Source organism: Balaenoptera borealis (genome assembly GCF_965194805.1).
Source record: "Balaenoptera borealis genome assembly, chromosome: 10".
Classification (NCBI taxonomy): Eukaryota; Metazoa; Chordata; class Mammalia; order Artiodactyla; family Balaenopteridae; genus Balaenoptera; species Balaenoptera borealis.
In genome coordinates, this window is record NC_138874.1 from 54,292,642 (window position 1) to 54,310,590 (window position 17,949).

Consider the following 17,949-nt stretch of genomic DNA (forward strand, 5'->3'; position numbering starts at 1 on the left):
CTAGCAGTTGCAATTTCCTTTTATGAAGACATTTAAGGTGGCTAGGACTACCCAAATTCAGGAAAGTGGTGATATCAAGGTTAAGAATGAACTGCTGGGTGAGGGAGAGTATTCAAGCTCTGGCCCAGGCTTGGCCCCAAAGAGAACCCTGGGAAACAGACCCCAGCTCCGGAGGCTCGTCGGGCGCCCCGAGACCTGAGCCCGGTCACTCTGCCCCAGCCCCGGTCCGCGGAGGCGCGGGTGCGGCCTCTCCCGCTCCCTTCTTTTCAAATCTCCCGCTTTGCTCCCAGACCCTTCCCCCGCTCCGCTCACAGCTCCGCCGGCGGCGCAGCCTTATCTCCGAAACTCTTCTCCATTAGCAGCTCCAGTTCGTCCACCTGCTCCATCCCGAGCACAGAGACCTCAAACTGCCGCCAGGTAAAATCAGGGGAACCTGGAGCCACACACCGGGGGAAAAGGAGCGCGAGGCCGCGTGGCGCCGCGCGCATGCGCCGACCAGCCGAGATCCCAAGTGACCTGCGCGGGCAGTCCCTCCCGCGCCCTGCGCGTAAGGCGCTTTTGCTCCTTCGCCTTGGGGTTTGGAAAACAAGGAGTCTTCGTAATCTGGCCCAGACTAAATGCTCCGGCTCGTCTGTCTCTCTCTGTCTCTGTCTCTCCCCCTCCCCCCTTCCCCTCCCTCCCTCTCTCTCGACACGCCGACCCATGTCCGACACAGCACTTAGTATGAACAAAACTGCAGTTGCCCAAAGCAAGGCGTCCCTTGTTAGCTTCTGGAATTTTTCACTCTTTGGAAAACAACCTCTCCTTTTTTTCTGGCTCAACTGAGAAAATGGAAGCTGTCAGAAAAGAACTTCCTCATCATGCCACGACTAAATCTACAAAACCACTAATATCTCCTCCCCGTTTTATAACCTCTTCCCACTTTTTCCAGCAGTGGACAAAGCGTTCCTCCTATCAATGGGCAATCCCTCTACTTCTACTTGGGATCCCAGGGCCTCCTGCATTCTCAAGGGCATTGCTTCTTCTGTTATTCCCTCATTCTCTACTATCATCAATCTGGCCCTCATTATTGGATCGCTCCCTGGCTTGTAATGCGTCCCAGTATCTCTCATCTTGAAATGATGTTACCTTGATGGAACCTTTTCTCTCTTGGCCACCCTCCTGAGGAAAACTTCTTTAAAGAATTTTTTTCAAGGCTATATCCATTTTCAACTCCTATTCACTCTCCTTTTGCTTTTAGTTTTTTGAATTAAAAATCAATTTTTTTACATACACAGAATATTAAAAACCACCTTTAAAAATAATATGCTACAGAATATTTAAAATATACAGAAATGTGGGACCTCCCTGGTGGTCCAGTGGGTAAGACTCCGAGCTCCCAATGCAGGGGGCCCAGGTTTGATCCCTGGTGGGGGAACTAGATCCCACCTGCAGGCCACAACTAAGAAGTCCTCATGCCGCAACTAATCATGCCACAACTAAACATGCAGCAACGAAGATCCCGCATGCGGCAACTAAGACCCGGAGCAGGCAAAATAAATAAATAAATAAATATTTTTTAAAATACAGAAATGTGTAAAAAATAGTGATCACTTCCTAAGGGTTTGACCCAAATTAAAAATAATCGTTATCAAAAGTTATCTTTCACATTCATGTTTATTCATATAAAATTATGAAGAAGTTATGAGCAACTTCCTGGGAAAAAAAGAATGGAAAACCCTTGCCTGTAGTAGATACAGATTTTGTACCTGTGATGCCACAATCAACTGGTTTTCCTCCAACATCACAGGCACTCCTCAATCTCCTTTACTGTCTCTTCATTTTTCTGCCCAATCTCTAAATGTTGAAAGTCCTCAGAATCTAGTTCTGAAAATTTTATTTGTCTACTAGCTCCCTAGGTTATTTCATACATTTTCATGGCTTTAAATACCATGTCTATCCTGCCAATTCTCAAATTCATTTTTACAGGCAAGGCTTTTCCTCCAAATTCAAGAGTCCAACTGCCTGCTTGACATCTATACTTGGGGGGGGGGGAGGGGGAAACTTCTTTAACATGGCCCAAATGGAAAAAAAATTTCTTTTTTTGGCCACGAGGCTTGCGGGAATCTTAGTTCCCCAAACCCAGGCCACCTGCAGTGGAAGCGCAGAGGCCTAACCACTGGACTGCCAGGGAATTCCCTGAAATAGAACTTTATATTTCCCCAAAAAACCTATTATTCTTCTCAGTAATAGCACTAACCACCCAGCAGATAAGGCCAGAAACCCAGAAATCATCCTTGATTCCTCTCTGTTACTACCCACATCCAATCCATAGGCAGACCCGTAGATTCTGCCTCTAAAACTATCTTAAATCTCTTCGTTCCTTTCCATCTCCACTGCCACTACCTAATCATTATCTCTCACATGTGCTTCCATTCTTGTCTCCCTGCAATTTATTCTTTTCCCTTTCCTAATATTTTATCATAAAAACTTTCAAATGTACAGAAAAGTTAAAAGAATTATATCATGAACACCATATACCTATCACCTAAATTTTACAATTAACATTTGCTATCTTTAGCAAATGTTATCATTCATTATCACAATGTATATCTATCTATCCATCCCTCTATCCATCCATGAATTCAAGTTTTCTTTTTAAATGCATTTCAAAATAGCAGACATCAGTGCATTTCACCCCTGAACACTTTAGCATGCACACCATTAGCTAGAGTTCAATATTTTGTCTGTGGTACTTTAAATGTTTTATGTAAATTTCATATGTGAATCGTAGAATTTACATAAAATGAAATGCACAAATCTTGTGTGTACCATTTGATGAATTTTGACAAACGTGTTTGACACCAATCCTTATTAAGATACAGAATGTTATCATCACCCCCAGAAAGTTCTCTCATACCCCTTCCCAGGCAATTCCCACATCCATCCCTATTGGAAACCCAACCACTAACCTGATTTTTTTTCACCAGAGATCTGATTTGTCTATTCTACAACTTCATATAATGAAAATCACATGGTATGTACTATTTTGTATCTGGCTTCTTTCACTCAGTATAATGTTTTTGAGATTCATCCATTTTGTTACATAAACCAGTAGTTTGTTCCTTTTTATTGCTGAATAGTACTCTACTTGGTCAGTCTCCAGTTGACAAACACCTAGATTACTTACAGTATTTTGCTATCTTGAATAAAGTGGCTACAAATATTCTTGTATACATTTTTTCACGGATGTGTGCTTCTGTTTCTCTTGAGTAAATACCTTGGGGTGATATTTCTGGGCCATGGGTAGGTTTATATTTAGGTTTAACATAAGAAACTGCCAGACCTTTATGCAAGTGGTTGTAACATTTTACACTATCACCGACGATGTTTCAGAATTCCAGTTTCTGCATATACTTGACAATATTTGATGTTATCAGTATTTTCAGTCTTAATTTGCACATCCCCATCACTAATGAAATTACTTTATCATGTGCTCAGTCATTTGTATATGCTCCTTTGTAAATGTCTGTTCGGATCCTTTGCCCAGGGATTTCCCTGGTGGTCCAGTGGTGAAGAATCCGCCTTGCAATGCAGGGGATGCGGGTTTGATTCCCGGTTAGGGAACTAAGATCCCACATGCCGCGGGGCAACTAAGCCCACGCGCTGCAACTACTGAGCTCGCGCACCTCAACTAGAGCCCACGTGCCGCAAACTACAGAGCCCACGCGCCCTGGAGCCCGCGCCACAACTAGAGAGAGAAAACCCACACGCCACAACTAGAGAGAAGCCAGAGCACCACAACGAAGAGCCCGCGTACCACAAGGAAAGATCCCGCGTGCCTCAACGAAGATCCTGCATGCCGCAACTAAGACCCGACGCAGCCAAAAATAAATAAAATAAATAAATAATAAATAGGGCTTCCTTGGTGGCGCAGTGGTTGAGAATCCACCTGCCAATGCAGGGGACACGTATTCGAGCCCTGGTCCGGGAAGATCCCACATGCCGTGGAGCAACTAAGCCCGTGTGCCACAACTACTGAGCCTGTGCTCTAGAGCCCGTGAGCCACAACTGCTGAAGCCCACGCGCCTGGAGCCCGTGCTCCGCAACAGGAGAAGCCACCACAATGAGAAGCCCATGCACCGCAATGAACAGTAGCCCCCGCTCGCGGCAACTAGAGAAAGCCTGAGCACAGCAACAAAGACCTAATGCAGCCAAAAATAAATAAAATAAAATTTAAAATAATAATAATAATAATAAATAAATCTTTAAAAAAAATCCTTTGCCCATTTTTTTCTTAACTGCATTGTCCTTTTATTATTGAGTTACAAAAAAATTTTTTTTCTTTTTCAGCTGTGCCAAACGGCATGGGATCTTAAGTCCCCGACCAGGGACTGAACTCAGGACCTCGGCAGTGAGAGCTCGAAGTCTTAACCACTGGACCACAGGGAATTCCCCAGGAATTCTTTACATAATTCTTAATAAAAGACTTGTCAGATAGGTTTTGTGAGTATTTTCTCCCCATCTGTGGCTTGCCTATTCATCTTCTTAACAAGATTGTAACCCAGCAGGACCCTATGGGGCCTTCCCCATATCCTCTGCTTTAGCTCCTCTCTGAAGTCCCTAGATAATAGTATCTGATACACATTTCCTGAGTAGTTCTATAGATGTGAAAACCCCCCACCAAATGGAAGATGTTTGTTTTGTTTTTTGGCCGCACCATGCAGCTTGTGGGATCTCAGTTCCCCGACCAGGGATTGAACCTGGGCCACAGTAGGGAAAGCCCGGCATCCTAACCACCAGACCACCAGGGAACTCCCTGGAAGGTGTTAACTACTTGATGATCACGAGCACATAGCCCCCAGGCCTGCTGGAGCCTGATTGATGATGTTAACCCCCGTGACGCCGCCCTGTTACCTCACAAGCTGATCACATACCCTGCGACCCCACCCCCTCACCAGGCCTTTAAAAATGCTTTGCTGAAACCCTTCGGGGAGTTTGGGGTTTTTAGAGCATGAGCCCTCCATCCTTCTTGTATTGGCGCCTTATAGTAAATGCTGCACTTTCCTTCATCACAACCCAGTGTCAGTAGCTTTACTGCAGTGGTGAGCAGACCCAAGTTTGGTTCGGTAACAAGATCTTTAGATATGCGTAAGTTGTAATCCTTATGAAGTCTAATTTACCCATTTTTCTTCTATGCTTTTCGCTTTCTGTGACCTGTGGAATCCTTGCCGACCCCTAGGAAGTAGAGATATTCTCCTTTGTTTTCTTCTTGAAGTTTATTGTTTTTTCATTTAGGTTTATGATCCATCTAAAATTAATTTTTGTGTGTGGTATGAGGTGGAGAATGAGTCGTGTTCCCCCCTCCCCATCCCCCCAACCATGTGCATATCCAGTTTTTCCAGTAGCACCTGTAGAAAAGACTACCCTTCCCCCATGGGATTGCTTTGGCACCTTGTTAAAAAAAATCAAATGACTATATAAGTATAGGTCCATTTCTGGCTCTCTATTCTGTTTGTGACTCCTTATGCCAGTATCACATTGTCATGATTACTACATCTTTATAGTAAGTCATACAGACAGGTACTGTATGTCTTTGTTCTTTTTAAAGACTGCTTTGGGTATTCTAGGTCCTTCACATTTCTATATAAATTTTAGAATCAGGTTGTGAATTTCTACAAAGAGCCTGTTGAAATTATGATTGAGATTACATTAGACCTAAAATCAATTTGAGAAGTATTGATTTCTTTAAAATATAGAGACTTCTAATGCATTAACCTGGTTTATCTCTCCATTTATATAGATTTTCTTTAATGTCTCTCAGCAACATTTTGTAATTGTCAGTGTAAAGCTCTTGCATAGATTTTGTTAAATTTAAGTATATATATATTTTTTATAAGTTTTTTTTAAATTTATTTATTTTATTTGCTTATTTTTTGGCTGCGTTGGGTCTTCATTGCTGCGCATGGGCTTTCTCTTGTTGTGGCGAGGGGGGCTACTCTTCTTTGCGGTGCGCGGGCTTCTCATTGTGGTGGCTTCTCTTGTTACGGAGCACGGGCTTTAGGTGCGTGGGCTTCAGTAGTTGTGGCTCACGGGCTCTAGAGCACAGGCTCAGTAGTTGTGGCGCACGGGCTTAGTTGCTCCGCGGCATGTGGGATCGTCCCGGACCAGGGCTCGAATCCGTGTCCCCTGCATTGGCAGGCGGATTCTTAACCACTGCAGCACCAGGGAAGCCCTAAGTATATTTTTTGATGCTATTTTAAATGAAATTGTTTTTCAATTGCTTCCTGCTAGTATATAGAAATACAATCTTTAAAGTTTACCTTAGGACTTTCCTGGTGGTCCAGTGGTTAAGATGCCACGCTTCCAATGCAGGGGGCACAGGTTTGATCCCTAGTCAGGGAACTAAGATCCCACATGGCACGTGGTGCGGCCAAAAAGATAAGATAAATAAAATTTACCTTATATCCTGAGACTTTGCCAGTAGTTGTTTTGTAGATTCATTAAGACTTTCTATGTAAATAATCATGTCATCTACAAATAGAGGCAGTTTTACTTCTTCCTTTCTGATCTTTATGCTCTTTATTTCACTTTCTTTCTTAAGTTCACTGGTTAAATAGAAGTTCTGACACTGGGCATCCTTGCCTTCTACTGATCTTAGCGGGAAAGCATTCAATATTTCACTATTAAATATGATGCTAGCTGTAGGTTTTTCATGAATATTTGCTATGGTTATCTAATCTATGTAAAAAACAAAAACAAACCTCCAAAACTTAGTGTCTTTAAACAACAATCTTTTTTTAATTAATTAATTTATTTATTTTTGTGGCATGTGGGATCTTAGTTCCCGAACCAGTGATCAAACCTGCGCCCCCTGCAGTGGAAGCGAGGAGCCCTAACCACTGGATCGCCAGGGAAGTCCCCAACGATAATTTTTATTGGCTTATGAATTTTCATTTTGGGCAGGGCTCTGTGAGGAAAGCTTTTCTCTGTCCATGAAGCATCAGCTGGAAGCTGGAGGATCCACTTTGAAGATGGCTTACTCAAATGGCTGGCAAGTGGAGGCTGGCTGACAGTTTCTCTACAGGGGCTGCCTGGCTTCCTCACAGCATGTTGTGAGGATTCCAAGAGCGAGCATTCCAAAAGACCAGATGGAAGCTGTTTCAGCTTTACAACGTAACTTCAGAAGTGGCACAGCATCACTTCCACCGTAGACACAAGCCCACTCAACCAGATGTAAGGGGAGGGAATGGTCTCTACCTCTTGATGGGAAGAGTGTCAATGACACGAGAAGAACATGTGAGATGAGATGTACGGTTGGAAAATTAATCTGACAAAATGCTCTATCAGATTGAGGAATGTGATTAATGTGATTAATCACATTATCCCTGATGTGATTAATTTTTTTTTTAAATGTTAGCCACTATTGATTAGCTTTTTCCTCCTAACGACATTTATTCTTTTTTAATTAATTTTTTATTTTATTTATGGCTGTGTTGGGTCTTCGTTTCTGTGCTAGGGCTTTCTCTAGTTGCGGCAAGCAGGGGCCACTCTTCATCGCGGTGCGCGGGCCTCTCACTATCGCGGCCTCTCTCGTTGCGGAGCACAGGCTCCAGACGCGCAGGCTCAGTAGTTGTGGCTCACGGGCCTAGTTGCTCCGCGGCATGTGGGATCTTCCCAGACCAGGGCTCGAACCTGTGTCCCCTGCATTGGCAGGCAGACTCTCAACCACTGCGCCACCAGGGAAGCCCGATTAATTTTTATAATGTATCAATTTTGAATTTTGCCAAGTGCTTTTTCTGCATCTATTGAAGAATCATGTGTTTTTCTCCTTTATTCTGTGAGTACAGGAAATTACACTATTGACTTAAGATTGTGAAACAACTTGGCGTTCCTAGGATAAACCCAATTTCGTCATGATACAATAAACTTTTTATGTATTGCTGGATTTGATTTGCTAATATGCTGTTAAAGATTTTTCCATCTTTGTTCCTGAAGGATACTGTTGGTAATTTTATTTTTCTGTAACAACTTGGTCAGGTTTGGGCATCAAGGTTATAGTGGCATCATAAAAGTGCTGTCTTCTGATTTCTGAAAGTTTGTATAAAATTCTTTCTTTCTTAGATGTCCAACAGAATTCACAATCTGAGCCTGGAGTTTTCTTTGTGGAAGGATTTTTGATAAATTCAGTTTCTTTAATTGGTTATGCAGATTTTGTTTCACCTACATCAGTTTTGGTTGTGATTTTCAAAGCCTCTGTCCATTTCATCTAAGTCATCAAATTCCTTAGCAAAGAGTTATTTAGAAATCCCGTATTATCTTTTTAATATCCATAGGATCCATAGTAATGTCATCTTTTTCATTATTTTTGTTTTGGCCACGCTGCATGGCTTGTGGGATCTTAGTTCCTCAACCAGGGATTGAACCCGGGCCTTCGGCAGTGAAAGCGTGGAGTCCTAACCACTGGACCACCAGGGAATTCCCCATTCTTGATACTGGTAATTTATGTTCCTTTTTAGTTATCAGTCTAGCTAAGGGGCTTACCAATTTTGTTGATCTCTTCAAAAAACCAATTTTGGGGTTTGTTATTTTCTCTATTGTCTGTTTTTAATTTTGTTGATTTCTGTTGTTGTTTTTTATTTTTTTGTTTTGTTTGTTTGTTTTGGCTGCACCGGCATGTGGAATCTTAGTTTCCCAACCGGGGATCAAACCCACGCCCCCTGCATTGGAAGCACAGAGTCAACCATTGGACAACCAGGGAATTCCCTGATTTCTGTTTTAAGTGCATATAATTGTTGATAAAGCAGAGTGATCTTTGTAAAAATATAATCAGGCAATTTTACTCCCCTACTGAAAACCTTCAAGGCTTCCCATTGCATTTAGAATAAAAGACAAAATTATTACTATATCCTATAGAGCCCTAAATACATTGATCTGCCCTTTGTCTACTTCTCCAACCTATTTATTGCTACTCCCTCACTCAGGGAGCTTCATTCACACTGGGCTTAGATCCACCACTTATTGTGTGAACCTGGGCAAGTTACTTGATATCCCTGGGTCTCAATTATCCCAACTGTAAAAAAGGAATATTTAACAGTGCCTATCTTATAGTACTGTTATAGAGTTAAGGCATCAAATAACGATATCTGACATACTTGTATAGTAATTGTATACTTAAACACTTACATCAATTCTTTGAATATGACATTGTTACAAACTAGAAATCAATGACGAACAATAAGTCATGTATATTTCCTGAGGATTTACTATGTTCCATTCCTTATTTTAAGCACTTTTGATGCCTTTGTCTATTTCTCCAACCTATTTATTGCTACTCCCTCACTCAGGGAGCTTCACTGACACTGGGCTTCTGACAATTCCTGTGTCAAACTAAACTTTTTCCTGTTTCAGAGTTTTTGTACTGTGCTGTTCCCTTCATCTGGGCCATTCTTCCCCCACAGCTCTTTGCACGACTACTTCCTTTTCATGTGTAGGCTTAAAGTTTAGCACATCAAAGAAACTTTTCCCTGACCATTCTAAAGTAGCACTCTGATCCTTACACACAACAATTATTCTCTATCATGTAATCTATTTACTTCCTTAATAAGCACTTTCCAGGAATTCCCTGGTAGTCTCATGGTTAGGGCTCTGTGCTTTCACTGTCAAGGGCTCTGCACTCAATCCCTATTCAGGGAACTAAGATCCCGCAACCCTCTTGCTGGGGGGGAGGGGGGCCGGGGAGGGGGAGCAAAAAAAAATTTCTAAAGCACTTTCCAAAAACTGTAATCATTCTATTAATTGGTTTGTATTTATTACATATTAGAGCTTTATGTGAATAGGAAGGATACTACTGTGTTGAAGTATAGCATCATGGCTAGTAGACTAGGCTGTAGGCTGAATCTTAGATCCACCACTTATTGTGTGAACCTGGGCAAGTTACTTGATATCCCTGGGTCTCAGTTATCCCAACCGTAAAAAAGGAACATTTAATAGTGCCTATCTTATAGTACTGTTATAGAGTTAAGGCATCAAAAGTGCTTAAAATAAGGAATGGAACATAGTAAATCCTCAGGAAATATACATGACTTATTATTTGTCATTGATTTCTAGTTTGTAACAATGTCATATTCAAAGAATTGATGTAAGTGTTTAAGTATACAGTTGCTATACAAGTATGTCAGATATCATTGGCCCACTCTGCAAGGCAACGCATACTGATATAATATAGGTATTATTATTTGCCATTCATCCTGGCTCAAATTAGCAACAAGACATTTCTGTCAAGAAAAAACAAATAACTTTCTTCCTAAATTGCTCTTTCCCTGAACTATTTGTGCCTCGTTTCTCTCTACCAGAACATTTTCTCCAAAAACAGGGACCAAACCTTCCTTCTGCCCATCAGTAAACATCATTGAGCAACTATTATGATGCCATACCCTGTTCTCCTTAAAGAGGATGAAGGTATGACTCTGCCCATGAAAGAACCAATTGGGAGGACAAGTAAACATGCAGTAACTAAAAAGTATGGTACATACCCTGTTAGAGAAATACCCAGTGATAGATGCTATAGGGAATCCAAATCAGACTGCAAGTACAGTTAACAGACCTCTCAAGGTATGCCCCCATAATGCCGATATAATCCGTGGCACACAATGGGTGCTGCATAAATGGATGTTGAGTAATCTGGGGGAAAATGTTGTAAGATATTATTATATATACCCACTAACCTTTCCATCTCCATACAGGCCACCATTAACAGCTAGGAATGGTACCTCACTCATCAATCCCTAAACAAAATCACTGCCCCATTCTATAGATCAGAGGGCTGTACCCAATAAAAGGCAAGGAAAGTATTACAATGGAGATCAAAACGTAAACAGTCAATATTCAAATGGAAGATAATCTGTCAAGATTCACTTTGCGTTATCAATCTGAAATAAATCAGATAAAAATACTGTCATTATTTTAAGTATTCTTCCATTATGTTTAATATTTGTGCTTCAATAATGTAAATAGTTAAAAGAGAGGAATAATTGTTGAAATATGAATAAAATTTATTTTTAATAACCTATGTATTCTGTAACATAGAATGCAAATTTTTATTTAAAAAAATATTTGCAGTCCTCTTTTATTGATAACATAACTGAGATACTTATTTTATACATTTAAATTATCTTGAGATTTGATAGCAGTATTTAGCTACAGTGTAGCTGAGAAATGAAAATATACAAAATAGTTTTAGGAACACATGTATTTTTACCTGTGGGTACACTTATAAATCATACAAAGATACACATTTATTTTAAAATAAAGACTTTGAAAATGAAACCAGTTCATATAATTTTTACCAAGTTATGACAAGAAATCTTTTATGCAAAAAAATAAAAATTGAAGCAGAAATAACACTTTCAATTTAGTTTTCTAATGTCTTAAAAATCACATCAATTCTACAAATTGCTATTTCTGAGGACAGAACTATTAACTGTTCCCCTCCCATTTTTGTCATGCTTATAATAAAACATAAAAACTACTCTAAACATAATAACTGGAATTCTTACATTTTAAACCATTTTAATATAAATGATAGCAATTCAGATCATGTTTTACATCTCTACTTAAGTTTATATTGCACTAAAATTATTTTACGTGGAAGAACTAGTTGCTGTGTCATAACATAATATCTTGGAAACATTCTTTGACATTCACATCTATATTAATGGATATTTCACAGTCCACTTAAATAAATTTTCTAGTATACATCAAATCATCTAACAAAAACAAATCTATAATGCTAACTTGTTTTGAGAGCAAAGATATTCAGTATTTACTATTACTGCCTTTGGGAAATACATTGACTTTTAAAAACACATTTAAATCACTCAGAAACTGGTAATAACATTTGAGCAATACCTGAAAATTCTTGACTTACTGATGAGTCTCTACATGGTTACTTTTTGAATACAATATTTATCAAAAAATGAAGAGAAAAAGTGTTTGTCCTTTTATCCAGCGGAGCAGAATTATGAGAAGGGAAATATTAAGAATAATACTTCAATGCTGGCTTCTAACCTATGTTTTATATAACTTAAAATTTCAGCTCTCATCATTCTGCTGCAATATAACCAAGACTGTTAATAATAATAATAACAATAACAGCAACCAACATTAGAGTCTTTGAAAATCATGATTACAATTAAAAACTTGGAATAGCATGATAAAACTAATGGCAACCTTTTGAATCCCATTTTAAGTTAGTTCTATCCAAATAAAACTTTAAAATGGTTTCAAATAACCTTACCGATTAGCCAGCATCAGCTTAGGATTTTTTTGCAATGTTCTAAGATATAACTTTTGGCGTAAAAAGTATAGTAAGCACTTTTGATTTGTGATGAATAGAAAAATCAAGTACTAAAATACCAGTGGTTCCTGTGACAGGGTAAATATCCCCCTTCAAGTAATGTTCTCCCCAAATTAAATTAACATTTTATTTTTCCCTCTGAGAGTTTAAGGAAAAGAAATAACGATATTTTTTAATTGAGGTGAAAAAACTGCTTCATAAGTTCATATGTTGTAAAAGCCACTGCCTGAGAAGGAACGCAGCGAATGTAATTAAGAGATAAACCACGATATAATCCTTTTCGAATTCCATGGTGTCCATAGACATACTTCATAGTCTCCCGCATGGTACTGAAAGAGAATGGTTAAATGATGACACCTTTATGCCCAGTCACGAAGAGACAATTTCAGGATCCATAATAGCATTTTTACAAGAAGCTAAAAATGCCATCTGAGTAGCTTTTGGAAGGCAAGTGTTAAAACAAGCTAAAGGACTTCCCTGGTGGCACAGTGGTTAAGAATCCGCCTGCCAATGCAGGGGACATGGGTTCAATCCCTGGTCTGGAAGATACCACATGCTGCGGAACAACTAAGCCCGTGCACCACAACTACTGAGCCTGCGCTCTAGAGCCCGAGAGCCACAACTACTGAAGCCCACGCACCTAGAGCCCATGCTCCGCAACAAGAGAAGCCACCGCAATGAGAAGCCCGCACACTGCAACGAAGAGTAGCCCCTGCTCGCCACAACTAGAGAAAGCCCGTGCACAGTAACAAAGAGCCAACGCAGCCAAAAATAAATAAATTAATTAATTAATTTAAAAAAAAAAAACCAAGCTAAAAATTCATAATAAAAGAGCAATTCATTCCAAACAAGTACAAGCATTATGCATAGGATTCCGGGGCTCATTAATACCATATATTTTGTTTGCATTATGTCTGTGACATTTACTAGCAACACTATTTCATAATAATATTTGAAATATTGATGTAGTCTTTTTAAAGGATATATGAGCAGTTGCCCTTTAAACTCTCAAGTTTCTGCTCACGTTCTATGCTACAATGAGCAGATGGTTATAGAACTAAAGCTTGAAGGACTATCTTTCAGATTTCATCAATAAAGACTTTCTTGTTTCAGTGTTCTTTCCTTTCAAACCAACATTTTGGGCTTTGTCTTTCTCTTTCAATATGCAATGTAGACTGAAATATTCAAAAAATCTTTTGGGTGAATGAAGGCAATTCATGGTCCTGAATAAACATTCTGCTCTTCCCCTGAGGAACAACACATCACCAATCAAACAGAATGATTCGAAATTTCTACAGATTATAGAAAACTCTAGAGCTGGGCTATGCAATAGTGGTAGCCACTAGCCACATGTGGCTACTGAGTACATGAAATGTGGAAAGTCCAAAATTGAGATGTGCTGTGAGTGTAAGATACACCCTGGATTTCAAACACTTAGTATTTTTTTTAAAAGGATGTAAAATACTGAAATGTTGAAGTGATAAATTTTAAATATATTGGTTTAAATAAAATATTTTAAAACAATTTCATCTGTTTCTTTTTATACTTTTTTAATGTGGTTAGGTTACCAGAAAATTTTAAATTACATATGTGGCTCACATCATATTTTTATTTAAAAGAGCTGCTCTAAAATTAAATTTGCTTTTTTTTTTGGCCGCAAGGCTTGTGGGATCTTAGTTCCCTGATCAAGGATCGAACCCTGGCCCCCACAGTGAAAGCACCGAGTCCTAACCACTGGACCACCAGGGAATTTCCTAAAATGAAAATTTTAATAGGAGGATTAGGACCTCATTAAATTCAGTTTACCAAAGAATACTATGGGAGATAAAATGAAAGCTCTAGACTACTAGTGAGATCACAGTCCTATCTCCCTACTTACTATACACATTACATTTCCTAAAGAAATTGAACAATGACAAATGAAGAACTTACAGGCACTTTTCAAATTCTGGAAGAACAGTTCCTAACTGCATTCGCCGACGTGTTACATCAAATGGGTAGCTAAAAAAAGAAAAAGAAGGACTTAAAAATGATTTTTAGTTTTCTACTCAGCAATTATTGAATACAAAGCCCTATGTATGCTAGGAAATAATGTGTTCCTATTCTCTTACTGTTTTGTCTAATCTGGGAGTCAGGATATAGGCATATGAATAAAATCAAATAACAATACAGAGGTCTCCTTGCCTTTGCCTAAGTGGTTCCCTTGGGTTAAATGATTCTTCTCTTTCATCACCCAATATCAAGTTCTATTTATTCCCCCAAACCAAATTAAATGCCACTTCCTGAGGAAATAGACGGGGTGCTTTCCATTGTTGTAACCCTAAGACAGGGTTTCTTAACTTTGGCACTATTGCCATTTTGGGTTGGATAATTCTTAGTTGTGGGAGCTGTCCTGGGCATTGTAGGGTGTTTAGGTAAATCCCTGGCTTCCACCCACTAGATGCCAGTAGCACACCCCCAGTTGTAACAACCAAAAATGTCTCCAGACATTAATAAACGTCCGCTAGCGGCGAAACCACCCCAGTTAAGAACCACTACCCTAAGAGTATTCAGCAAGTGCCCCTGTATACAGTAGGCCAACAAAAAATTCTCCTTAAGGGCTAAAATTAACAATACAGATAATTGCATTTAGAGGATAGAGAAAATTCTATGTGAAAAGATTGCCTCATTCTGCAACTATGTATGGTGACGAATGTTAACTAGACTTATTGTCATGGTCATTTTACCATATATACAAATATCAAATCATTATGTTATATACCAGAAACTAATATAATATTGTACATTAATTATACCTCAATTTAAAAAAAATTTTAAAGATTGCCTAAAATGAAATATACAAAAGTAATCTCTTAGGAGTGGGACCCCAGGTGATTTTTTTTTTAATTACTTTTTTGGGGCTAATGTTGACTGCTTATGTTAGGTCCTGTGCTAAGCAATTTATGTACGTTATCTCATTCCATCTTTACAACAATTGTGTGAAGTAGGTACTGTTATCTCAATATTAAGATAAGAAAATTGAGTCTTAGAGACATTTTCCATGTCATAAAGCTGCTTTCTACTTCCCTATTCAAAGCTCTTGTTTATACATATATATATACATACACACATATGTATATATACATACATATATATAATATATACATAAGTGATATGACGAAAATAATTATATACTTTTATATACATTTAAATTTACTATGAAATAATTATAATAAAAAAACCACCCATGTACCAACCAAACAGCTTAAGAAATAACATTAGTAATAGATGAAGAGCTCTATGCATCTAAGCAGCATCTCCATGAATTACCTTTTTTTTTTTTTTGGCCCTGCCTCACGGCTTGCAGGATCTTATCTCCCCAACCAAGGATCCAACACATGCCCCCCGCAGTGAAAGTGCGGGGTCCTAACCACTGGACCACCAGGGAATTCCCCTCCATGAATTATCTTTTTTCAAATTTTTAAAATATTTATTTATTTATTTTTGGCTGTGTGGGGTCTTCGTTGCTGCACGCGGGCTTTCTCTAGTTGCAGCGAGTGGGGGCTACTCTTCGTTGTGGTATACGTGCTTCTCATTGTGGTGGCTTCTCTTGTTGTGAAGCATGGGCTCTAGGTGCGTGGGCTTCAGTAGCTGTGGCACGTGGGCTCAGTAGTTGTGGCGCACAGGCTTAGTTGCTCCGCAGCATGTGGGATCTTCCCGGACCAGGGCTCGAACCCGTGTCCCCTGCATTGGCAGGCGGATTCTTAACCACTGCGCCACCAGGGAAGTCCTGAATTATCTTTTAATGGGAGGTAGAGAGAGGAAAAAACTTTATGGGGAATAAAGGGACCAAAACCCCAACCTGAAGGATTCAGTTTCCAAGCAGGAAAAGATGTGTCTGGGTGGAAGGAATTGATTAATAAAGAGAAAGTAAGAAGACAAAGTACAAGGATCAGAACTAGGGAAATAACAATGGGAAAGAAAGAAAATAACATTCTAGGTAATGTTTTTAAGCAAAAAAATGACAAAAATATTTGGATATGTACAATGTGAAAAATGATCTCAAGGTATTACCAGGACTAGAAGATTAATGGTGATCAGTAACAAATAGGAAAGTTGGGGGCCGAGGACAGACACGAAAAAGAAGACAGGAAAGCAGTATATGAATTACAGAGCTTGAACTGAGGACAGAAGTCCAGGTAGAAACATCCAAGAGCTTGCTAGAGAAGTAATGAGAGTGAGCAATGAAGATTTAAATAGAATTAGTTATCTGTACAGAGGTGACCACTGAAACCATAAAGATAGGTCAGCTATTCTGGATGTTTACGGGAAGAGCAGAGGCCCAAAGTCTGGCTAGGCCTTACAAAAATCAGCACAGATAGGTAGGAGGAGGAAGACATGAATCAGCAAGATACCTGAAAAGGGAAAGTTGCCGCAACTAAGAGTTCGCATGTCACAACTAAAGATCCCACATGCAGCACCAAAGATCCCGTGTGCCCGCAACTAAGACCCAGCGCAGCCAAATAAATAAATAAATATTAAAAACAAAAAGGAGTCAGTGGGTGTAGAATATAGCTTATGAAGTAAGTGGAAAAGAGAAGACAGATTTTAAAGATCTAAATTGGAAGTAAATAATAAAGAAAAGGGGCAGTAAAACCAAGAAGAGAATCAGAATAGCTAGAGGTGATCATGTCTCTGCAAATGAACAAGGTTCCGCAGCCATGTTTCTAAAAGTAAACTACACACTTTTTTTTTTTTTTTTAATATTTATTGATTTATTTGGCTGTGTCAGGTCTTAGTTGCGGCATGCGGGATCACTGTTGCCGCGTGCGGGATCTTTTAGTTGTGGCATTCGGAATCTTTAGCTGCAGCATGCGAACTCTTAGTTGCGGCATGTGGGATCTAGTTCCCAAACCAGGGATTGAACCCGGGCCCCCTGCATTGGGAGCACGGAGTCTTAGGCACTGGACCACCAGGGAAGTCCCTACACCTTTTTTCCTTTACTTTCAGTCTAGTATGATCTGCTCCCACACACAAGTATACTGAATCTGTCTTCACAAAAGTAATCCTTCATTGTGAAATCCGATGAATACCTTACTTTTCATTACCCATCTTACTTTGAATTTTCTTTTTCCATTGGATACTCTTTTTTGAGCCTTTGTGACACTACTATTTCCTGTTGTCTTCCTGTTTTTCAGGATACTCCTCAGTCACAGAGAGCTTCCCTTCTTCCTGTTCCTGAAAAGTTCCTGCTTCTTAGTATTCCAGCCTTTTTTTATCTCATCTATCCAATCTCTCTTGGTCTACAGAAATTCTCTAAAGCCAACTTTCCAATTACACTTTCCACCTAGTTTATCTATGTCCCTAATACACTTATATTAATATAAAACTCCCTTGCATTGCTACTGTCTTAAGAGTATAGGCTCCTTGGGACTTCCCTGGTGGCACAGCGGTTGAGAATCCGCCTGCCAATGCGGGGACACGGGTTCAAGCCCTGGTCTGGAAAGATCCCACATGCTGCGGAGCAACTAAGCCCATGTGCCACAACTACTGAGCCAGCACTCTAGAGCCTGCACGCCACAACTACTGAAGCCCGTGCACCAAAACTACTGAAGCCCATGCGCCACAACTAC

The 17,949-nt window shown here is 39.6% G+C and overlaps 1 protein-coding gene across 7 annotated transcripts in view; it reads right to left on the reverse strand.

Annotated features, from left to right (window-relative positions):
• The window catches only part of LOC309636230 (solute carrier family 25 member 16), an 88,733-nt gene that overhangs the window by 43,574 nt on the left and 27,210 nt on the right, over positions 1-17,949 (reverse strand). For 4 of the 7 annotated variants that reach the window (XR_014249318.1, XM_082408582.1, XM_082408584.1 and 1 more), the window contains exon 8: positions 14,270-14,338. Coding sequence is in view for 6 of the 7 variants with exons in the window: in XM_082408582.1 (XP_082264708.1) it covers positions 14,270-14,338 (69 nt within the window). In the remaining variant the exon portion in view is untranslated. Of the gene's footprint in view, positions 1-11,009; positions 13,585-14,269; positions 14,339-17,949 lie in introns of those variants that run through there. The other 3 variants (XM_082408585.1, XM_082408587.1, XM_082408586.1) reach the window with 3 other exon arrangements.